Here is a 25,987-nt window from a genome sequence, read left to right as displayed (position 1 = left end):
CTGTCTGTCTGTCACGTCTGAATATAAGGTGTAAAAAGAAACTTACGTTCGCTTTTAGGCGCGGGCGGTTTCCTTGTTGCCCAGTTCGTGCGGATAGACCGCGAGCCCAGCCATTGTCCGTTCATAGCTGTTATCGCTGATTCCGCCTCCTGGAACACATATTGAATCCTATTTTAATAATCTATGATATTGGAAATTGTTGTCCACATATCGTGAGGGATGAATCGCATTTAACAAGAACGTTAGTTATGAGTGTGGTACACCGGTAGAGGTAGACATAGAAAGAGACGTATTGTGTGAAAGATGACATGACTGAGATGACGGATGATAGAGTTATTTGGACGACGAAAACCTGGTTCGCCCTACGGCAGTAGGATAAGGTAGGAAATATGATAATTGGAAATTATTCAACTCAACTATTTGATCCGAACATAATCAAACTAAGATTGGTGAGAGAATATATAGCCGTTAGTTTTGTTACAAAACATGTAAACCCTACTGATAATAAGTACAGTAAGGCCGTGCGCACATTCGAAACTAAACTATGGCACAACTGTTTAGTCTCGCTTGGATTCCTATGACCTTATATGGAGGTTTCTACTACATGTTTAGTTGTGCAACTAAACAGTTGATAGCTGCGAAACAAACGACAATCGCACAACTTTTATGTAAAAGTTAAGTCAAAGTTGTGCGCCCGCTCTAATAAGTCAGTAATCGCTACCTTTCCCGCTCCGCTTCTTCAATATAACCGCTACCTTATTATTAAAACGTTGAATTCTTTGATCCATACCGCCATTAATTATTCCGTCTCTCGAGATGTTGCAAGAAAATTAAATCATACATTCTTTATTACTTACTTATTTATTTATCTCAAAGGAATTAATTTCGTAATACCTAATGAAAGGTGAAATGTGAATTAAATTGTCTAATATATATCAATACAGTGTAAGAGCGGGCGCACATCTTTGACTAAACAATCGCAAAATTATTGTGTGATTGTCGATTGTTACACAGCCAATTCAACTGTTCGCACAACTAAAAATTGAATAGTGTGCCCCTCCATATGAGATAGAAAACAAAGCAAGACTAAACAGTTGTGCGATAGTTTAGTGCTCTAACAGTATTGGTTAACAGCAGTTAAACTGCCTACACACCTGTGCGGTTAGATTAGGTTGGTTTCTTCAAGCAGTACCAATTTTAACGCTATTAGTACCCTGTGGTACCGCATTAACATCTTCGCACGAATGGGCCAGCTCGCCCGGTGTAATACCACGACCACACAGAAAACAGAAGTGAAGTGGAAATTCCGCGATTCGTCTCCTCCTCCGTCAATGAAGGTTAGGTAACGCATCAGCAATTGCGGATATTTATGGGCAGCGGTCGCTTTCTATTTCGGTGGATTCAGGCCGCTTGCTCGTTTGCTCACACTAATAAGATGGGGTGGTCTAACACTGGTATATTTTATTGTTTAAACTCACCGATTTCTTTAAGAACGAGACGAATCCGTAGCCTTTTGACTTGAGAGTCTGCGGGTCGCGGACCACTCGGCAATCTCTGTAACAAAAATGAGCATAAAAAAACTAAATAAGATAGATTAATTTGCCAATACAGTTGTCAATTTAGTAGAGACGGTTTGTGTGAAAATAGGCATGAATCTTTTCGATTTTTATTTTTATACAAGTTGGAATCGATAGATTCATATTTATAACACTGTTTTCTCAAATTAATAATGACCTGCAGAACCATTACAAGTAATGAGAGTGAATAAATATTAATTACTACTACAGCCATACGTAATCGAATTGGATTTCGCTATTATGTCATCCCTAAATTAGTAAAATAATAATGTTATTTAACTTCGATAATTTTTATTTAAACCGAATATCGATAGTTGCTAATTGTTCGCTGCGTGTTTCGTCACTACGATACCTGTCTAAGTACGGCATTTGCCTTCATACAAATTTAATTCGATACTTCATATGCGTCAATCATCAAACTAACCTACCATATTTAGACAAACTATATAAAACAATCGACAATCGCACAACGGTTGTGCGATTGTCGATTGTTTCGCAGACAATTCAACTGTTTAGTTGCACAATTAAACCCGAGGATAACCTCCATATAAGCTTATTGGAATCAAAGCGAGAATAAACAGTTAGGCGATAGTTCAGTCAATGGTGTACGCGTCCTTATCATACTAATATTATAAATGTGAAAGTTTAGATGGATGGATGGATGTTTGTTAGAGTTTGTAGCCTAAACTTCTGTACGGATTTCGACGAAATTTGGTATAGATGTAGAGGATAGTCTGGAAGAACACATAGGCTACTTTTTATCACTGGAATAGTTACGGTTCCCGTGGAATTCATTAATTTAGTTTTTTAATGTTTACTCGGTCATTCTGCAACGGTTCAACATAGTGTTACGTGTAAATATTCTTTGATGTATGTCTTCCATTCTCCGGCGTAGCTTATTCACGTAGCTTTCTCCCGCGATTTCTTCACCGGGTGGACAACCAAACTTCAGATCACACGGTAAACGAAGGTCCCTTCCCATTATAACATTCGCTGGACTCTGACCTGTCGATTCGTGTATGGCCGACCGATACGCCAACAAAAACAAATGTAGATATTGGTCCCAATCCCTTTGGTGGTCAGAAACTACCTTCGCCAGGTGCCTGTTGATGGTCCTATTCATCCGTTCCACCATTCCATCGGACTGTGGATGCAATGGGGTAGTTCTCGTTGAAGGTCGATGAACGCCCCTTCGCATCAACCCTTCGTTGTTTTCCGACGTCGTCGAAATTTGTTGGTCACTGTTTTCTTTGCAGTTGTTCCATGTGTGTCCAAATTTTCTAGAATTCCAGCAACGTTGCGACTTCTTTACAAATTTGTCGGAATCTTCCAAGCATCTGTTGCGTACGTGACCTAATTTACCGCAGTGCCAACATCTCAAATGTCTTTTCTCAGGCATCATTTCCTTAACTACCCTTCTTATGATTTCCTCACCGATAGTGATATCCTCATGGCCCTCCTCCATCCTACGAACTTGTAATGAGCCTTTGCATGTGTCTTTTGCTGCTTCGTACTCCAACGCACGAGCCAGCGCGTCGACCAATTTCGAAGGGCGAGCTAAAATTAACGCTCTTCTTGTTTCTTGATCCCGAAGACCGTCCAAAAATGCTTGAATAGCCAAGCGCTCCAACACGTTCTCAGGAGTCGCTGGGTAAGCGAGCCGAGCTAAACGAATAACATCAGCTTCAAATTCCTGTAAAGATTCACCTTGTGTTTTTCGCAGGCTTTCAGATAGATTTTACGAGAAGAACTTTAACTGTCGGGGATGAAGAACTGATACTTCATGGAAAGAATATTTACACGTAACAATATCTTATTAAAATTTGGCACAGATATAAAACAAAGTCTGAAGTACACATGGGATAAGCTTCATCCCCGAGAAATGTCCGGTTCCCGAGGGACACGTGGCTTTTTGTATTTTTATAGTTAGTATGTTTTCTAATACCACGCGTACGAACTCGCGGGCAACAGCTCGTTTATAATATTAGTAAGTATGTGAAAGTTTAGATGGATGGACGGATGGATGTTTGTTAGAGTTTGTAGCCTAAACTTCTGTACGGATTTCGAAAAAATTTGGTATAGATGTAGAGTATAATCTGGAAGAACACATAGGCTACTTACTTTCGTTTTTTCAATCCCACGCGGACGGAGTCGTGGGCGAAAGCCTGACTGATTGTGGCAGTGAGTAGGTATATACAAAAACTTCATTAGGAGGAAATGACTTTGCCCCTTAAGGTCGGTATTCAGGGTAAATTACCGTCACATTTTTACGCACAAATATTACTTCAGTCATCTTCATTATGTCCACAATTTAATGGAAGCATTTAAAATAATGTCGAGCAAAAAACACGTGTAATTTACTTGATAAATAAACTAATGCCCATTAATGTTAAGTTGACATAAGTTTTAACGGAGTAAAACACAAGTTACGTAGCTCGTAATTTATAAAAAAAATCAAAGCGAGACTAAACAGTTCTGCGATAGTCTAATCAAAGGTGCGCGAGCTCTTAATCTATACTATTATAATAAAGCGTAAACATACACTTTTTTGTTGCCTAAGATCTCAGCAATTACAGCATATTTTTGAATTATTCTTTTTTTAATAAAATACCCTACACTTACGTCACGCTTTAAGCTATATATTTTCACGCCATTAAACTTAGGGGGTAAATATTTTGGCTAAAAACCCTAATGTGGGAAAGAGACCATAAGTTGCTGCCAACATCAAGAAAGCAAGATTGCTAAGATTTGTAATGTCATGTCATTTTGACATTTGCAATTGAAAATTTGAACGTAAACAAATGTAAACAATAAGATAAAGTTTTTATAATATCATGCGGATGAAGCAGTGCGGGAACAGCTAGTTTTAGAAAAAAAGAAAAGTATAACTTAATTAAATAAATAAAAACTAAATTGCGTAACTTAGACGTGAGCAGAAAATGTAAATAATAAATATCTACTTTGGCATACGAACAACTTATGAAATGACGTAATATTCGTAAGGGTGTGTTTACATTGACAGATGCATATAAGGGTCGGGTCCTATAAACAGCGGGGATTTTTTTAATACTATTTTCAAGAAAAAATCCCGTTATTAAAAAAAAAAAATTAAAGTACGTCTATCAATAACGGTTTGTATTTCTTTAAGTAGTTTGTGCAAACATTTATTTTTTTAAACATTTAACATTATTGGATATATTAAATACTGCTGTTGTTCGCAATTTAGTCGCCTTAGAATAAAAAAAATAGCTTATGTTACTCACAGATAAATTAGCTTTCTAAAAATTAAGAATTTTTTAAGTCGGCCTTGTAGTTTTTCAATTATTTCAATACATACAAAAATACGAATATTTCCTCTTTATAACATTAATATAGATAGTCTACATTTATTAATAGTGAAAGAATTTTTCACATTAAAGTAGTTTTTGAGTTAATTCGCCACAAATACATAGAAATAAAACAATTTTATTATACAACATTCGTGTAGTTGCACGCTTATGCTTATCACTGTAACCTCTCCTTATTGGCGCTGGTCCAAGTGAGAAACGCTATATTTATTGCTCATATTTACGATTCAGTTGATTGCATATTTTATAAGCTCTATATCTTAAGTAAATGTTCTCAACAGATTGGGTATAGAGAGAATTCGTTTACCAAAGACATTCTTTATTACATAAAGTCACTGATTAATATAAATGGAATAGCTTTGCCCGCGACTCCGTTCGCGTAGAACTAAAAGGTAGGAGCCTATGTGTTCTTCCAGACTATCCATTTCATCTATACCAAATTTAATCGAAAACCGTACAGTCGTTTAGTCTACAAACAAACAAACATCCATCTAAACTTTCACATTTATAATATTAGGGTAAGGTCACTTGGAAATGATAGCTGTTACTGGCAGTTAATAATATATATATTACTAGCTTCCGCCCGCGACTCCGTTCGCGTGATATTATAATAATAAAAACAAAAGAAAGTAGCCTATGTGTTTTTCAAGACTATCCTCTACATCTATGCCAAATTTCATCCAGATCTGTTCAGTCGTTTAAGCTACAAACTCTAACAAACATCCATCCATCCAAACTTTCACATTTATAATATTAGTATGATGCTTTTGATCGCAACTTCGTCCACATGAAATAAAAAGTAAAAATGTAGCCTATGTTATCTATCAAGAAAGTACCTTTTTAATAATGAAAGATTTTTTTAAATCGGCCCAGTAGTTTTTGAGTTATTTCAATACATAAAAGAAATACAAATACTTCGTCTTTATAATATTTGTATAGATTGACAGTGGTAGAGCCCGCTTTAACATCTTCGCACGATTGGGCCGGCTCGCCCGGTGTTATACCACGACCACACAGAAGACAGGCGTGAAGTGGAAGCAAATCCGCGTTTCGTCTGATGAGTGTGGTGCTGTGGGTCTAATTTTAGTCCCTTTCCCTTTCCACTCTTTTCTTAAGAGGAAAGGATGGGAAGGAAAAGTGGATTTGACGGTGTAGGAGACGCTTAGGAAGGGAAAATGTCCTCTGTATGTGCGTCTCCTCCTCCGTCAATTAAGGGTAGGCAACGCATCTTCCATTGCGGATGTTTATGGAGAGCGGTCGCTTTCAATTTCAGTGGATTCAGGTGGCCACTTGCTCGTTTGCCACCTTATATTATATAAAAAGTTAAGTATAGGATAAGTAACTACAGTATGTAACTTACGATATCTCCCCGAAAGGTGCAAAAGCGTCTCGTAAACTCTGCGTCTCGATCTCAGGACTTAGATCTCCAACGAAGATATGATAGTGTTCTGTAACAAAGAGAAATTCAATTAGATATCTTTATATATTTGTTTATATTAACACGCTCACTGCGACATGGGCCAAAATGCAATAATTCCGCCAGTGCATGACAGGTCTTTCTAGACCCGGCACTAAAATAGATTAAATTGCTATAACTTGCTTCCTTGATGTTGGCAGCAACTTATGGTCTCTTTTCCACGTTAGGGTTTTTATCCAAAATATTTACCCCCTAAGTTTAATGGCGTGAAAATATATAGCCTAAAGTATGACGTAATTGCCGAGCTTTTTATTAAAAAAGAATTATTCAAAAATATAATGTAATTGCTGACATCTTAGGCAACAAAGAAGTGTGTGTTTACGCTTTATTATAATAGTATAGATAGATGTCTTTGCCACAAAACATCCGCGTCAATTAGCCTCGCTTTTTGACAGCTGTCAAAGATGAAGGGGAGATGCGGGAGAAATGACGCAATACCTCGCAATATGATTTCTATTGACTATCGCGCAATTTATTCAGTTATATTTATGTTTTCGCTTCTGCTGCATGTATATTTAAAATGTGTTTATAAATACTTCCTGCCCTTAACCCTACGTAGTGTGTGCATAGTATACCTTATTCTATTTACAAGTCTACTATCTTTCGCTCGCGATTCCGTTCGCGTGGAATTAAAAAACACAAAAAAGAGTGGCGTATGTGTTCTTCCAGACTATCCTCTACATCTGTACCGAATTTCATCGAGATCCGTTCAGCCGTTTAGGCTACAAACTCGAACAAACATCCATCTACACATTCGCATATATAATTTTAGTAAGATATCTTAAGGCGAGCATATTCATGTCAGTAACTGGTAAGTGTTTTCCCGTCCCTATATCTGTAATGTATTGCACATATAAATAAAATGAAATAAAAAGTTGCGGATGAAAGGAGATTGCATGTGGCTGAAATGCGTATGTTAAGATGGATGTGTGGTGTGAGGAATGGATAAAGTTAAGAATATGTACATTAGAGGAAGTTTGAAAGTAGTGCCAGTGGTGGAGAAATTGAGAAGCAAAAGGTTAGCGTGGTATGGACATATGCGACGAGACGATGACATAAACCAGAAAGTGTTAAGATTGAATGTGGATGTTTACAAAGGTAGAGGAAGACCGAAGAAAGAATGTATTGAAAGAGGATATGCGTGAAAGGAGTGGATTCAGATGGATGATAGCACATATAAATAAATTGGTAAAGTGAGCAAAATCAAACCAAATTATTCGTAATATTAAATCCGCCTCCAGTAACATCGTATCCATTGATTGCTCCATATATTCCGTTTCCGGTCGTAGGGTTGGCAAAAAATTTCGAAATTGTTATATGCATTTTATTTATTTATTTTTCACTACCTTTTAAACTCCGACCGTGTGGAATTCATCAACAAAAGTAATAAGCCTATGACTTCCAGACTATACATTTAAATTCCATCAAGGTCTGTTAAGCAGTTTAGGCTATAAATTAACAAACTTAAATCCATCTAAATTTTCGCATTTACAGTATTAGAAAGATTGTATTTTATTTCCTGTATTTTGTACTAGAATCAGGAAGCCATGAGATACATTTTTCACATATTTCTTAGTCCTGAGCAAGATAATGACATTAAAAATTAAAATTGAGAACCACGCCATCTAGTTTAAATTTAAAATAACAAATGTCAAATAGACTTTTGTTTTATATTTTAAGTTAGCTTTCGACCGCCACTGCGTCCGCATAGAATTAAAAAAAACTAAAGTGAGTAGTAAATGTGTTCTTCCAGACTATCCTCTACATTTATACCAAATTTCATCGAAATCCGGTGACCTGTTTAGGCTACAAACTCTAACAAACATCCATCTAAACTTATGCATTTATAATATTAGTAAGATTAATTTAAATATTAAGACCATTTATAGTTTTTTTTAGACTCTTTGAGGCTTTATAATATAATACTTAATAAGTAATAGGCTGAAAAAAAAACTAAATTTAACATTAAAATATACCTGAGCAATACAATCTCCAACCCTATCTTTGGCTACATTCGACGCAGGCTTTCAAAGATTATTGAAATGTAATTGAATTTTACATATCGATTTCACTTTCTTATATAAATCGTCGCTTCGCATCTTTGCCTCGAATATACTATATACAAGTAAGCCTTATATAGTACATACTAGCTTTCGCCCGTGACTGCGCCCGCATGAAATTAATAAGTAACAAAAACAGCCTATGTTAATCAGTGATAATGTAGCTTTTTAATGGTGAAAGTATTTTTTAAACGGTCGTAGTTTTTGAGTTATTTCAATACATACAAAAATACAAATCTATTCTCTTTAATATTAGTATAGAAGTATAGATTGGGAAATTTTTCTTACTGGTAACACTAAAATACTTGCCAACGCCCGAATATCAAAAAATTTCCATATGATTGTAAGTCTATAAAACACTGAGATTATTTTAGACTAGCTGTTGCCCGCGACTTCATACGCGTGGTATTAGAAAACAGACGAACTATGTAAATAACAAAAAACTACGTGTCTTTTGGGAACCGGTTATTTCTCGGGGATGAACCTTATCCCATGTGTACTCCACACTTTGTTTTATATCCGTGCCAAATTTCAATAAGATATGCTGAACCGTTGCAGAAATATCGAGTAAACATTAAAAAATAAAAGTAATGCTTCCCACGGGAACCGTAACTATTTCCGGGATAAAAAGTAGTATATGTGTTTTTCCAGACTATGCTCTGCATCTGTGCCGAATTTCATGGAGATCCGTTCAGTAGTTTAGGCTACAAACTCTCACAAATATCCATCCATCTAAACTTTCGCATTTATAATGTTAGTAAGAAGTATGATTAGTATGATTACAACATGTCTATGGTATATAGAAAGTGTCTATTGTATATTTAGGTACACTCGTTACCAGCTAACAAGCTCGCATGACCTCATCACGACGCATGTAAATCCGGGGTATGCATTATGTATTGCTACGCCGCAGGGCGTGACCCATTTCGCGTACGCCACCCGTCGCCTAAGCCCCCACCGACAAGTTTTTACAGTGTTCATTAATTATAGAGTAGGGTAAGTCGACTAAATTTGATCTGCAGATCAGTTCGCGAATGAATGAAGCGGATCATTGCAGCTCACGGATCAGCTTTGTATGATTTAAACGAAGTATGATGCTTCTATTTATGATTTAAATGAGTGGCATGTCACCGGGCAATTTCCGGATCAGTCTTTATAGTTACTAGCTGTTGCCCGCGACTTCGCCTGCGTGAATTCTATACTATTATAATAAAGCGTAAATACAAACTTCTTTGTTGCCTAACATGTCAGCAATCACAGTACATTTTTGAATAATTCGTTTTTTCATAAAAACCCTACACTTAAGTCGTGCTTTAGGCTATATATTTTCACGTCATTAAACTTAGGGGGCAAATATTTTGCACAAAAACACTAACGTGGGAAAGAGACCATAAGTTGCTGCCAACATCAAGGAAGCAAGATTGCCATAGTAAGGTTATTGGTATTTCGACATTTGTAATTGAGAATTAAACAAATTAAACAATAAAATAAAGTTTTTTAATTTCAAGCGGATGAAGCCGCGCGGGAACAGCTAGTTACTAAGAATATAGCTTATGTCACTCACAACAATTAACTTTCTAACCCTTATTAACATTTAATTTCACGGGGACGGAGTCGCTGGCGAAGCTAGTCTACATATAATAACATTGCTGTGTCTGTATGTTAATATTGAAAAAATTCAGATTTTTCTGTCCGCAAGCCGCGTTTGTTCCGGGTTATCTACGCAACGGCTGGGTCGATTATGACGGGACTTTGACTGGAAGGTAGCTGATGCACACGGGAATGTTATAGGCAACCTTTTTTGTGCCCTAACGAAGTTTGCAAGCGACAGCTCGCTGTTAATGTAGTTGAGTTGCAGCTCAGCGATTCAACACTCCGTGAGCTGATCCTTCAAACCGGTCCACAGTTTCACAAACGTTTAATTAATTAGGCTCCAACTATGCGTGATGTTGTCGTTCTTTACGTTTATTTAGACTATTATAATAAAGCGTAAACATACACTTCTTTGTTGCCTAAGATGTCAGCAATTACAGCATATTTATGGATAATCCTTTTTTTAATAAAAAGCCCTACACTTGAGTCACACTTTAGGCTAAATATTTATACGCCGTTAAACTTAGGGGGTAAATATTTTGGATAAAAACCCTAATGTGGGATAAATCACAGCATATTTTGGATAAAATATGCTATGATTGCTGACATCTTAGGCAACAAAGAAGTGTGTGTTTACGCTTTATTATAATAGTATAGATTCAGTACGTAAAGGTCATCCATTATTCTCAATAGAATAGCTTCGTTAAACAAATAATACAATTAGAAACCAACGAAGCGAGGACAGAAAAAACAAACCTTTGGACCTCACATTTCCCAATAGAAAACTGAATCAACACACTTTATAACGAATATGTAAACGTACAATGGAAAATAGAATAAAATAAAACAACGTCCGATCTGAAACCATTGGGAAATTTCATGCACCAATCGTCAATTTTATTACTTGAAAAATTTTTGCGTTACGAAATGTTTTAAACCTCTGGAGGTTACAACAACAAAGAAGTTTCAACCCTATTGTGTTAAACTTACGGTACACTTTCGTTTGTGTTTGAAAGTGGATTGTTTTAAGTTGAAATTTGCTCGCCGCGTTTACCTTTGTTAAACTTACAAAGTAACGCCCGTAACTTTGTTTGATGATAAAAACTTTAAAACACAATTCGACGATATTTTTAAATTCTCTACTGAATTCCTATTGCCTAGAAACACGTACAAAAACGAATTGTTAAAAAAAATAATATGCAGACGAATTGAGTACCTCCTTCTTTTGGGAAGTCGGACAAAAAGTTTTATCAAAGAGAAGATAATATTGCTGTTTTGGGAACTTCTCTAGTTAACTTCTAGAAATTCATAAGACAATTTGCCCTATAGTTAATTTACTTAGGGCCTGTCCCACCTAATTATAAATTGTCTGATAATAATCCAATGTGTAACGTGATGGCAATACCGGATTATGTCATCTTATCTGACAGTAATGTCATAAGCTATCTGAGCTTCTATCAGCCAGTGGTGGGACATGCCCTAAATATCGAAACTGTCAGTTTTAGCACAGTCAAACTGTTCAGTTTAAACTGTCATTATATAATACTTAAGAAAATAAACGAAAAATATCCTCAACACATTATTTTACACTAGCTTTCGCCCGCGATTTTGTCGTGGAATTAAAAAAAAAACAAAAGCGAGTAACCTATGTGTTCTTCCAGACTATCCTCTACATCAATACCAAATTTTATCGAAATCCGTTCAGTCGTTTAGGCTACAAACTCTAACAAACATCCATCTAAACTTCGCATTTATAATATTAGTATGATATATAAATTAAGATGGCTTAAGGATGATTTTTAAGTCTCAAGAGATTAATAATAGTCCATTAAGATAGTCTCCTTTTTAGCAAAAACACTTTCTTTTACGATATTAGTGTAATCTTTTAACTCCTTGACTCATCTCTAAATCCCTTGACAGCCTTTCTTCCGACGTTTGTAATTATTTAAACAGTCTTTATTCTACATTAAGATATTTCTCTAATCTATGAAAGAAAAGAAAAATTTTAAATCGTAAAATTATAAAATCATCATTTTTCATTAATTATTCAGCCTTTAAATACAAATAAATCACATTATTCTTAACTAACGAACATTACTAAATAATAATTAACCTATTTCTTTTAGAAAGCATATTAATTTATAAACAAATTTAATAAAAAAAGAAAAACTAAAAAATGTTCACATCGAAACGCCTTTTAAATATAAATAGCAATATGTATCAATACAAATACTTCTCATAGATTTTAACTAGGAGTTTCTCAAACTAATGTTTATCGTTTTAAGTGATCATTGAATATCTTAAAGATATATAGGGTTGCCAATACTTTCTCCTACGTAGGGACTACACAGTTCGTACTCACATCTGGATCCATACATTTTTCGAAAATGTACCGTACGTTTTGAAGAATTCGTGTCAAAGACGGCAGCCCTACTAGAGGCCAAATATTTCAATTACGCCTTTCTTTTTCGTCACTGAAGCATGCGCGATCCCTGCACGGTTCAATGGACAAGCTTTAGCTAGAATAAATTAAGCGGATTTGTTCAACTAACCTTGTTTTCTTAAAGATTCAAAAGCAAACATTCTATTTTAAAAAGATTTTTTGTACGTTAATCAGGTGAAAACTTACATTAAGCTGATCTTGGCTATGTCGTAACTTTTGTACCATTTGTCTCAATGTAAAAAGAAAACAGTTTATTTCGTCCTACATCCCCATTCTTGTAGCTTAAAGTCTACCCTAAATGAGATGTGACTATAGCCTAGTCAACCACTCTACACCAACGCACGACTTCACACATCATACTAATATTATAAATGCGAAAGTTTAGATGGATGTTTGTTAGAGTTTATAGCCTAAACGGCTGAACGGATTTAGATGCAATTTGGTATAGATGTAGAGGATAGTCTGGATGAACATACAGACAATTCACTTTTGTTTTTTTTAATTCCACGCGGACGTAGTCGCGGGTGACAGCTAATATTTTTGTTCAGATGTACATCTATTATTACGTTTCTTTAGCGTAACGTCGGTAATTATACAGTTAAGGAATTTGGCAGTGTTCTATTTTGAAAGCGTTGGTCAGTAGTACCCGTCTAACTGCTTTTTATTAGCCATTTCAATTCACTGCACACTAATTTATTATCTATACTTCTATACAAATATAATAAAGCGTAAACATACACTACTTTGTGGCGTAGGATGTCAGCAATCACAGCATATTTTTGAATAACTATTTATTTATTAAAAAGCCTTACACTTATTTCATACTTTAGGCTATATATTTTCACGCTATCAAACTTAAGAGGTAAATAAATTGGATGAAAACCCTAATATGGGAAAGAGACCATAAGCTACAAGCTGTCAACATCAAGGAAGTAAGATTACCATAGTTTGTCATCATGTCATGTCATTTTGACATTTGAAATTGATAATTTGACAAATTTAAATAAAAAAAATAAAATTTTCATAATTTCATGCGGATGAAGCTGCTGGGGAACAGCTAGTTTGTTATAAGAGGCGGAGCGTCTCGTTGCAAGAAACAAGGCAATATTTCTGTAAGTACTACACCACAGATTTTTACTACTGTACTTATATAATGTAATTATTAAAAAAACACGCACAACAACGCACTGACTGGATTGCATTTAACAATACCGCCATTAAATTTTCGTTAAAATTATTGTATTCAAATGTCATTTTTAATTTTAAATTGAAACCGCTCACGCTTATCACTTGATTCATTGTGAAAACGGGAGCTTGCCAAAGTGTACGTTGTTTTTTCTGTTCCTCTTACACTGAAAGAAGGCTTTGTTTGTTTTTTTAATGCCCATGCCCCAAATAATGTATCCGGTGAATATTTCGACGTCTAAAGAAAGCTCACCCCCCACCCCTATGGAGATTGGCGTCGGTTCAAATGGGGTAGAACTGACGCTCTGTTTGTTGGAAAAGTGTGCTTCTTTGCTTTCTTAGAACGCGACACCTGAAACTAAACTATCGCACAACTGTTTGGTTACGCTTTGATTCCTATAAGCTTATATGGTGAACACACTACTCGATTTTTGGTTAAGAAACTAAACAGTTGGATTAGCTGCGAAACATACGACTATCGCAGAACAGTTGTGGGATAGTTTAGTCAAGTGAGCGCCTGCTCTTAATGTAGAACTTTCTAGTCACATACTAGCGTTTGCACGCAAGTATGTCCGCATGGAATTAAAAAAAATCAACAATGAGTAATCCTTGTCTTCTTCCAGACTATCCTCTACATCTATGACAAATTTTAACGAAATCCGTTGAGCAATTTAGGTTAAAAACTCTAAGAAACATACATCTAAACTTTCGCATTTATAGTATTAGCAAGATAGTCTTTTCGTTTCTTTTCGATCAAATTTCTTAGTAAGGTATAGGGTAACTAGCACGAAATTTTTTCATAAAGCATTTGTGACGTCATCGCTAAAATTAGCACGAAAATATTTTAACAATTGAAGCCGGGGATATAATTTAGTGTTAAAAATACTAGGAAATCGTTAAAAGCGTCAGACAAGAGGCCAAATCACAGCCGGGGCCGAGGCGGGACACTGTGACAAGATGAAAGGCAAGTGAAGAACAAATGACCCGATTTTTCCGCCTACTTTGACGCCCTTGCGTTAGTCACTGGAAGTCGAATAGTGATGTGAATTCAGTATCGATAGATTAGGGATGTCACAAGTTACATCGTCAGATGTCTTATTCTTTTATCCTCTTCATAATTTAAAAAGAATTAGGGGAATATATGTCACAAAGAGCTTTGTTTTATGAGATACTATAAATTTTATCGATTCTCTGATAGGTCAATATTCTTTCAAATTTCAGAAGTATGAAATTTTAATTTCAAGTATTACTGAATAGATTTCCAACGTCTGCATTAAAATTATGAAGAATTGAACGTCGATGAATCGAAGAGTAATTGTCGTCTCGAACAATATTCAGATTTCATAACTCGTATAAAGGGTGATTACAATTGTATAGAAATCTCTGATAAACTGTTTAAACTTTCGCCAAAAACACGCTGTATGTGCCTCATTATAAACTCACAAGCTTTCGCCCACGACTCCATCAGTGTGGAATAAATAAACAAAAGCAAGTAGCCTATGTGTTCTTCCAGACTATCCTCTACATCTATGCCAAATTTCGTCGAGATCCATTATCTGTGCAGCAGTCTAGATTATTCTAACAAATACCATCCATCCATCCATTAGATGTTTGTTGAATGTGTATCCTAAACTGCTAAACGGTAACGATGATTGGCATACATGTAGAGTATAGTCTGGAAGAACACATAGGATTTTGATCTCGGAAATAGTTACGGTTCCCGTGGGATACATTAATTTTTTACTAGATAACTCCGCAACAATTATTAATTAAATAGAAATAGAAATAATTTGATTAAAAAACAAGAGATTAACAATTACAATAACACTTATACCAATTAAAAGATAAATACAAATTGTGGTTAATGTAGTAATCTGGTGATGCCTACACTAGGCAATGCCTGTATCATGGGCATCGGAAACAGCAGGAAAAATCTTTTCATACATTAATTACTAAAAATTAAATTAATTAAATTAAATTAACTGAAATTTAGCACAGATAAAACATAGTCTGGAGTAACCCACGGGATACGGTTCATGATTGAAAAATGACCACGTGAAATTCGCAGTTTTTTTTAATACTGCCCCGAGAAAGTCTTAGATAACAGATAAATGATAAGTGGAATTCTACCTTAAAAGCGTGCGCTAACCTTTGTTTAAATTATCGCATAACTGTTTAGACACACTTAGATTCCTATGAGATTATATGGCGGGACACTCAATTCGATTTTAAACAGTTGGCTGCGAAACACTCGACAATCGCACGACAGTTGTGCGATAGTTTTGTCAATGTGTGCGCTTGCTCTAATTAATTCGTAACATGCTACAGTATAATTAATATGTCAAAGCATTCAGTAATATGTAATGACTAATAATTAGCCTGGATGACCTAAGTTACCTAGCTTATAGGACACGCCCTTCGCTTTGTTACCTGATACGATATTGGGTCGACTTGCCCGATGTAATACGACAACACAGAAGACAGGCGTGAAGTGGGAGCAATTCCGCGTACTGTCTGATGAGTGTGGTACCGGATGCCTAATTTTAGTCCTCTTTCCTTTCCACCTTTTACTCAATAGGAAAGGATGGGAATGAAAAGTTGATTTTGGAGACGAATGGGTAAGGGAAATATCCTATTTATGTGCGTATCCTCCGTCGAATAAGGGTAGGCAACGTATCTGCAATTGCGAATGTCTGGGCAGCGATCGCTTCGCGATATCGGCGGATTCAGGTGGCCGCTCGTTTGTCACCTTATAATATAAAAAAGACAATGTTTCACAAGAGACAGAAGATAACATATATGAAGAAGGAACAAGACAGCTATTGAACATATTTTAGTACTTTCTGTCATATGAATTTTGATAACAAATACATTCGTGGAAACTGTCGGTGTTCCCTAAAAGCAACAATCATTTGAACATTTTTAAACGAAACGCGTAACAAAAATACAACGCAACTTATAAATGTATGTATGAAAAAATGACAGGGTTTTTTTTAAATTATTATTCCTTCGTTTGCACTCATGCTATCTTATTAGTTTGTAGGAAGATATGGACTTTGACTCTTTGCAATAAACAGAGCATTTTTTTCCTGAAGTGGAACATCGCTGATTGCCGCGACTGTACAAAGCATTTGAGATATAAAATTTGTACTTATTTTTGTGGTGAATGTTGCAAATATATGGGGTTTTTTCGACGAAGTCTCCATTTCTTTGAGTCGTTCGTTCAACTAACGCATTTATCCAATGTTCCTCGCACTCAAAACAGGAATACGGAAACACGTAAAAAGATCAAGCGATTTTGTACTCTAAAACAATACAATAGAGTTAACATTTCAACAACAAGAAAAAGACCATAGAATTCAAATCGCTAAAGTTCAAAACTGTAACGTCTCAGCAAATCGTTTAGTTCAGAGGAATTTGTACTCTATTGCTAAAACAATAAAGTCTAATGTCACGAGTTTACTGTTATACGCAATTCGGATAAACGCATATACAGGGTGTGAATTTTTTATTTTATTACTACGATATCTTGTATCGAAAGACGTTTCGTTTTCCATTTTTCAACACTCTCAATGTGTTTTAGTAAACTTGGAGTAAGTAGTTTTAACATGAACTAACTATTTTTATTATAAGGTGGCAAGTTTGCAAACAGTCACCTGAATCCGCCAATATGGCGAAGCGACCGCTGCCCATAGACATCCGCAATTACAGACACGTTGCCTACGCATAATTGACGAAGAAGGGGATGCACATAAAGAGGATATTTCCCTTTTCTATGCGTAATCGTCACCGTTAAATCCACTTTCCCTTTCCATCCTATTCTATGAGAAAATGGGTGGGAAGGAAAAGGGACTAAAGTTGGGCCTAAGCATGAACTAAGCATGAAAACTTAACAGTGATAGACGCCAGCAAGGAAATGTCCTTGAAACAATGGTTAAACGGTTTGGCTGTCTGTCTTTATGTAGGTATGCATATCTTTAAAACTACTCAACGGATTTCTGTGCCGCTTTTTATGTATTGACTAGCTTTCGCCCGCGACTTTATCCGCGTGAAATAAAAAAAAACAAAAGTGAGTATCCTATGTGTTCTTCCATACTATTATCTATATCTATACCAAATTCCAACGAAATCCGTTCAGCAGTTTAGGCTACAAACTCTAACAAACATCCATCTAAACTTTCGCATTTATAATATTAGTATGATGTGACATAGTCGAAATACTAATATTTTTAAATCGTTTTAATAATGTAAGTAAACATATTTGCATATGCTTGGACCTTTCAAGTACGTAGACTTCAAGAATAGAGTATTTATTACAGCTTTTACTTTCGATACACTTAACGTCAGATTGTCGTCAATTAAAAGTAATTCCGCTTCGCTTTCGTGTATTGTCAATTAATATCCAATTAACTTTGAATGTAATAAGTGATTAAATTTCTATACTATTATAATAAAGCGTAAACACACTTCTTTGTTGCCTAAGATGTCAGCAAATATACCATATTTTCGAATAACTCTTTTTTTAATAAAAAGCCCTACACTTACGTCACGCTTTAGGCCAAACATTTACACGCTGTTAAATTTAGGGGTTAAGATTTTGGATAAAAACCCAAATGTGGGAAAGAGACTATAAGTTGCTGCCAACATTAAGGAACCAAGGTTGCCATGGTTTGTCATGCCATGTCATTTTGACATTTGCAATTGATAACTTGACAAATGTCAACAATAAAATTAATTTTTTTATAATTTTATGCGGATGTAGTCGCATGGGAACAGCTAGTTTTAAATAAAGAATAATAAAGCGAACATAAATTAAAATCTTAAATGCATAATTTTTAAATCAGTCGACTGTTAAATGTCGGCAAATTTAAAATTTAAAACTGTATTAATATTGCAACAGTCTGTATTAATTTGTATATAGGCTCGACTCTCGCGGTTCGTTAGCCGATCCTTTGCGACACCGTTGGGGTGTGGTACAAATTATAAGCGATAGAACAAATTTAATTAATTAATAAGCTAATCTTAATTTGAAAAACCAAAAATTCCGACTGATTTAATATCTATATTATTATTATAATAAAGCGTAAACACACGCTTCTTTTGCCTAAGATGTCAGCAATAGCAGGATATTTTTGAATAATTATTTCTTTAATAAAAAGCCCTATATATGCGTCACGGTTTAGGCTATATATTTTAACGCCATTAAACTTACGGGGTAAATATTTTGGATAAAAACCTTAATGTGGGAAAGAGACCATAAGTTGCTGCCAACATCAATGAAGCGTGGTTGTCATTGTGTCATATCATTTTGACATTTGTAATTGATAATTTGACAGATGTAAACAATAAAATAAATTTTTCATAATTTTATGCGGGTGAAATCGCACGGGAACAGCTAGTCATAGAATACATGACAATATCGAAATAAAGATTAAGAAAAAAAAATACGGCTATTACGATTTCAACTCGCTGTTACACTATTTTTTTACAATTTCATTTCTCACGTCAACTGTAAATGTTTTGTGTCATTATAACATTCTATGACACTCCGGAGAAGAAGACGAATCTAATGACACCTCATTCATCAAAATAGGTTCAGTAGTTTAGGCTGTATGCTGTTACATACAAGCATGAGAGTTCATTTTTTTATCTGCGCACTAAGAGCGGGCGCTCATCTTTCACTAAGCTAAGCACAACTGTTGTGTGTCGACTGTCGAATTGATTCGCAGGTACAACTGTTTAGTTGCACAACTAAAAATTGAGCAGTGTTCAGGCCATATAAACTCATAGGAATCAAAGCGTGACTAAACAGTTGTGCGTTAGTTTGAGATGTGCGCACGCTCTTACATAATAACAAATAACACCTTTTACCGGCTCGAATATACTTTTCTTACTATAATTATCTAAATTATTTCGACATAGCAACATTCGAAATGAAGTAATCTAGGCTAGGTTTCGATAATAATTCAAGTGTCACGTAATTCCGTGGTAACAAGTTATAGGAGGTTATAGGACGTTGTCACGCTAAACCACACCTTACCGTTTTTAATTTTAACCTTTCTGTCGTGAGGGCTATTCTGCAACGTAAAGTTTTAACATTTTAAAATATTTGTATTCGCAGATTAATTCTGTAATTTAGATATGTAATTTAAAAAAAAACGAGCTTTGTAATATACATTGAATATATTTTAAGTCTGTTTTTAAAAGTAAATAATGGTTTACTTTGATATAATATATTTTTTTATGTGCGTATTTATTTTATTTCCGCAGCTGTTCCTAATTTGACGCGGTTGATAAGGAATCTAAGTTTGTGTTATTTAATTTCACCCCTCAGGGTGGGAATGAGTTTCTTAATTGTGTTAAGGGGTAGATACGCCAAAGGGTTTCATGTTATAACACTAAAAACCAATTGGGGAAGTGGGGATTTCCAAAGGGAGGCTGTAAACACGAATGGTCAAATAACTTGTATAAATGTTAAGTTATAAGTTAATTTACTTAAGCTTAGTTGCATTAGTTTGTGTTTGTTTAAGTTTATTTTGTTTTGGTTGCTTTAGAGCAGGTACACCTATGACTAAAATATCGCACGACTGTTGTGCGTTTGTCTATTGTCGATTATTTCGCAGGCTATTCAATTGTTTATTTGCACAATTAAAATCACTTACATATAAGCTAATCAGAAACAAAGCGTGACTAAACAATTGTGCGATAATTTAGTTTCAGATTTGTGTATGCTCTCAAACGTAGGTCTTGTAATCAGTCTTGTAAACTCCAGCGAACCAACATAAGGGAAAAATTATGAATCGAAAAAAACTTGAGAAAATAGATTCAGTTATTACAAAATATTACCTTATCGTTCGAGTAAAAAAAATTATCTATACTAATATTATAAAGAGGAAATATTTGTAAGTTTGTACTTTAATATGTATTGAAATAACTCAAAAATTACTGGGCCGATTTTAAAAATTCTTCACTATTAAAAAAACTACATGAACAGTCAGTAACGTATGCTCCGTTTTTTATTATTTTTTTTCACGCGGACGGAGTCGCGCGCGAAAGCTAGTATAAAATAAAATAAATCATTTAATATGAGTGCAGAATAACTCCTGTTTAACTTGCTACGTGTCCGGGAATGTAGGTCATAGCGAGTGAGTTATAATTAGTGAAATTTATGATGCGGGCCATCCCAGGGGAGGGGAGGGTGCGGGGGAGGTACAGGGTAGGGGACGATACACCGGGTTAAGGGGAGTTTCAAGTTCGACACGCGTGGTGAAATTTTTTTTGGTTCGAAACATTATTTTGAATTTTGAAGTTATGGTCTCATTCCCACATTAGGGTTTTTATCCAAAATATCTACCACCTAAGTTTAATGGCGTGAAAATATATAGCCTAAAGCGTGACGTAAGCGTAGAGCTTTTTCTTAAAAATATAATTATTCAAAAATATGCTGTAATTATTGACATCTTAAGCAACAAAGAAGTGTGTTTACGCTTTATTATAATAGTATAGATTACGTGGATGAAGTCGCGGGCAACAGCTAATCTTTAAATAATTACTTACTTAATTATGTTATCATATAGCACAAAAGTAATTAATGATGTTTCTCTTACAAATTATATCTTAAATATTAATTTTATATGATTACTGTAATATCACTAATTATTATTCAAAATGAAACTCACGAGGTATTTAAATAATACATTAACAATTATTATCATATCATATATCATAAAATGTAAGTAATCTTACTAATATTATAAATGCGACAGTTTAGATGGATGGATGTTTGTTAGCGTTTGTAGCCTAAACTGCTGAACGGATCTCCATGAAATTTGACACAGGTTTAGAGCATAGTCTGGAAGAACACATAGGCTACTTTTTATCCCGGGATTAGTTACGGTTCCCGTAAGATTCATTACTTTAGTTTTTTAATGTTTACTCGATCATTCTGCAACGGTTCAACATATCTTATTGAAATTTGTCACAGATATAAAACAAAGTCTGGAGTACACATGGAATAAGCTTCATCCCCGAGAAATATCTGGTTCCCGAGAATTACGTAGCTTTTAGTAATTTATATAGTTCGTATGTTTTCTAATACCACGCGGACGAAGTCGCGGGCAACAGGTCGTATATAACAATATTAATATTATAAATGCGAAAGTTACGATGGATGGATGTTTTGAATGAACTCGCCAGGTGGCGGCGCTGAATGAGTAAAGTCAAATTTGTCTACCTATCTCAGGTAGGAGTTTAAAAGGTGGTTTTCACCCTCTTTTACAAAACCAACCTCCTCTAGGTGGCAAATTCTGACCCGTTTGCATAATTCTCTTTGTGGCTGTCGTAATGCAGTTGCGATACTTGTTAAACGTTTTGTTCTGCTTGTCTTGTACATTCGGGGTACTTTGCGGTGATCTACTTTTAAAAATTGACTTGTTCTTTACGACTCAATCTGTCTCTTACAATTAACTAAGTAATAAAGTAGTGAGTTTTGAAAACGACTACGAGGGATAATATTTTTTTTTCGTAACACATTTAAAAGCAAATATTTATTATGGTTTCGCTTGATCTTTATGGAGAAATACCGTCAAATTACCTGATTGTACATATTAGGACTGATTTTAAAATGAATATAGAAAGAAGTTTTTACAATAGTGATAGAAGGAACTAAAATTTTCACATATAATAAAAGTTTTTGATACAATAAAGTAGGAAACGAGCAAGGGGTCACCTAATTCCGTCAAAATGGTGAAGCGATCGCTGCCCAGACATTCGCAATTGCAGATGCGTTGCCTACTCTTAATCGACGGAGAAGACGCACACAAAAAGGATATCTACCCTTCCAATGCATCTCCTCCATCGTCCAATCCACTTTCCCAACCAATCCTTTCCTTATGGCGAAAGGGTAACACGGGAAAGGGACTAAAAAAGGCCCTCCGGTACCACACTCCTCAGAAAAAACGCGGAATTGCTTCCACTTCGCGGCTGTTTTCTGTGTGGTTGTGGTATTACACCGGGCGAGCCGAGCCTACAGTGTAAAAATGTTAAAGCGGGCTCTACCACTGTCAGAAGTTGATCAAGACCCTTTTATATTATATCCCTTCGCTATTATCGAACGATAATAAACTCTGCAGAAACAGTGACAGTTTGTGTATCTTTTTAAAATTGGGGCCATTAAATCAACGAGAGACATTAAAGGGCAGATAGGTCGTAACATTTTATGGCCCAACGTTATAAGACAGGTGAATATACTGTTATAACTTCATAGCAAATATAATGTAGCCGTTTTTATTCGACCGTTATTTATGATGACATGTATGGTGATGTAGATATCACGCATTGTATGGCCGTTGATTAGATTTTTTTAATACTATATTCGCCCGTATTCGTTCGAGAACTGAGTAGTTTTTGCGCTATTAAAACTATAATTTACATTTTTTGTTCCAGCTCTCTTCAGCCGTTCTGTTGTTATATGGTAACATCAACACATACAAACTTACGAACCGTACTATTATAAGAGCGGGCGAATACCTGTGACAAAACGGTTGTTTCATAGCCAATTCAACCTTTTAGTTGCACAACTAAAAATCGAGACTAAACAGTGGAATTATATGCAACGTTTTGGTAAATGAGGGAGAAAAAAGATAAAGTAACACAAGAAAGAAAGGGACGGATGTCTTAATTGTGTAAAACGTGACTTTATAGATAATGAATTCTATTCTACGTTACTATAATGCGTTTTACTAGTTAAATGTTCATCGCATTGTTCAAATAAAAGACGTAAAAACACCTCCATAAGGTTCATATTAAATTGATGAACCCCATTTATATTTCAAGCTACAAGCTCCGTTTTACTACATTTCCAGACTCTTTTTTGTTGGTATTTAATTTAGGTTGTACACGACGTCTGACGCTGCGGGCGAAACTGGAATACGGTTTTGAAACATAATTATTCTAACAGTTCATTCAACTACTGTTAATAACGGTTATTATAACCGCTAATTAACCGTTTTTAAATTATAACGAAACTTGCGAAAGCAAATAGCATTTAAAATTTGCTTTTAATTTGACGTCCTTATCTTGCTTTGTCCTCAAGTAAATCAGTCAAGTAAGAAACCTTACTAACAATTATAAAGTAGCTGTCGACAAAAAAACTGAATTAATCTATATAGTACAGACTAGCTTTTCCCGTGCGACTTCATCCGCATGAAATTATGAAAATTTTATTTTATTGTTTACATTTGTCAAATTATCAATTACAAATGTCAAAATGACATGACATGATGACAACCTTGCTTCATTGATGATGGCAGCAACTTATGGTCTCTTTCCCTAATTAGGGTTAGGACATATATACTAAAGCGTGACGCAAGTGTGGGGCTTTCTGTTAAAAAAATATATTTAAAAACATGCTGTTATTGCTGACATCTTAGGCAACAAAGAAGTGTGTGTTTACGCTTTATTATAATAGTATAGATTATAGTCTACAATGCTAAATTTCACCATCATCTTTCTCCGTATCATACTCCCGTAGTGGAGGAACAGGTTTTTGTCCTCCACATAACTCTGTCATACGTCAAAATTTGATTATGATTCAGCGAGATCTGTTAATCTGTTCCGGATATAAGTGACAAAAAACCATATAAACTGTCACACTAAGAGTTGGTTCAACTGTCAAGTCTCGCTTTGATTCCAAGAGCTTGTGAAGGTGCGCACACTACTAGAGTTTTTAGTTGTGCAACTAAACAGTTGAAAGTGTGAAACAAACGAAAATCGTACAACAGTTGGGCGATAGTATACTCAAAGGTGTGCGTACGTCCTTATCCTACAGAGATTCAAATAAAGATATTTCCCCTTCCTATAATAATCATAATAATATTTGGATTTGGCTCATGAGATTACCGCCATGTGGCGTATGAAATCGACTACCATTATTCCGATAGTCGTTTCGGTACACGGGTTAGCGAAGAGCTTCGACCAACACCTCAAGAAGCTCTCGCTAGACAGTTGGATTAAGGGCCCGATTCAAAAGGCGGTTATTTTAGAAATCGCACGAATAGTGAGGAGGTTCCTGTCTCTGCAGCCCTGACTACTGGTTGCTTGACTCATCGGATTCCGCAGCCGGTGGTGCTCTATTTTTTTATATAATATATTTTATTTCATTTTTATATCAAAGCTTGTAAAATGTATTATATAGAGAATAAGAAATAAAGATATATGGAGTGAAGTATACTAATATTTTAAATGCGAAAGTTTAGATAGATGGATGAATATTTCTTAGAGTTTGTAGCCTAAACAACTGGATGATTTTAATGAAATTTGGTTCAGATATAGACGATAGTGTGGAAGAACACAGTGATTACTTTTGTTTTGTTTTTTAATTCCACGTGGACGTAGTCGCGGGCGAAAGCTAGTAATAATAATAAACTTTATTTCGAGCTACAAATCTTTTTTTCAAAATCGGTGCACTAGGGGCGGAGTTATACTGTAACACACATGAAAAAATACGGAATTGAGTAACTCCTCCTTTTGGGAAGTCGGTCAAAAAGGGACGGGATTACAATGAGACTTTCAACACAACAATAAAATAGTTGTCTACGACTTACCGAGTTTGTTGTTGCCATGTGGATGCTGATGGTGATGTTGTTGTTGTGGTATTTGCTGCATCAGAGCTGGATGGGGCAGCTGCAGTAATTTCGGCTCCAGTTTAGTCGCGGCCGCCACTGGGATAGGACCAGCGTTCGTCATCGTCGTCATAGTAGCTGCTGGCATCATTAATGTTGACATCGTGAGCATTTTGTGCAGCGCGTCACGTTTTTCCACCATTTACAACCGATTTAAATGGACGCCATCTCGCGTCGGATGATAACACTAATTTTGAATTGTTATTTTTAAATTTGTTTTTAATTTTTTTACACCACTTTCTTTTTAAATTGTTTTGTATTTTAAAATAGTTTTTTCTTATATAACTACTCTACGACGTCTGTAAATTAGTTTTAATTTTTAAAATTAGTTTTGTATGCTTTATTTCGTGTGGTCTTTTTAATAGAGAGATTTTGTATATTGTAGAGAGTTATTTTAATCCAGTGTTATTAGATACCTGTTTCGAAGTTTTTTAAATAAAACTATATGTGTTATAAGTGTTTTATTAAGCGTTGAATTGTTTTATAAAATTATCATCCACTAGCCCTTGTCCTTACGGAGGGTCAGCATTATGTGCTGTTTCCATCTCTATCAGCCGTCATATCTTTCACACAATCCATACATACATTCGGTCTTCCTCTATCTTTGTACCCATTCATTCTAAA

General features: G+C 35.3%; 1 protein-coding gene across 1 annotated transcript in view; it reads right to left on the bottom strand.

Moving 5' to 3' along the window:
* LOC106101055 (oligouridylate-binding protein 1) overlaps nucleotides 1-25,608 on the bottom strand; it is a 40,108-nt gene extending 14,500 nt beyond the window's left edge. The window contains exons 1-4 of the mRNA XM_013280188.1: nucleotides 25,286-25,608; nucleotides 6,285-6,372; nucleotides 1,479-1,554; nucleotides 47-149 (exon numbers count right to left, since the gene is read on the bottom strand). Coding sequence (XP_013135642.1) covers nucleotides 47-149; nucleotides 1,479-1,554; nucleotides 6,285-6,372; nucleotides 25,286-25,505 — 487 coding nt within the window. The 5' untranslated portion in view covers nucleotides 25,506-25,608. The remainder of the gene's footprint in view (nucleotides 1-46; nucleotides 150-1,478; nucleotides 1,555-6,284; nucleotides 6,373-25,285) is intronic.
* Nucleotides 25,609-25,987: the final 379 nt, after the last annotated feature.

Source organism: Papilio polytes, unplaced genomic scaffold (genome assembly GCF_000836215.1).
Source record: "Papilio polytes unplaced genomic scaffold, Ppol_1.0 DF824493.1, whole genome shotgun sequence".
Classification (NCBI taxonomy): domain Eukaryota; kingdom Metazoa; phylum Arthropoda; class Insecta; order Lepidoptera; family Papilionidae; genus Papilio; species Papilio polytes.
The sequence above is the reverse complement of the archived record's forward strand: the minus strand, read 5'-3'. Positions and strand labels throughout refer to the sequence as shown.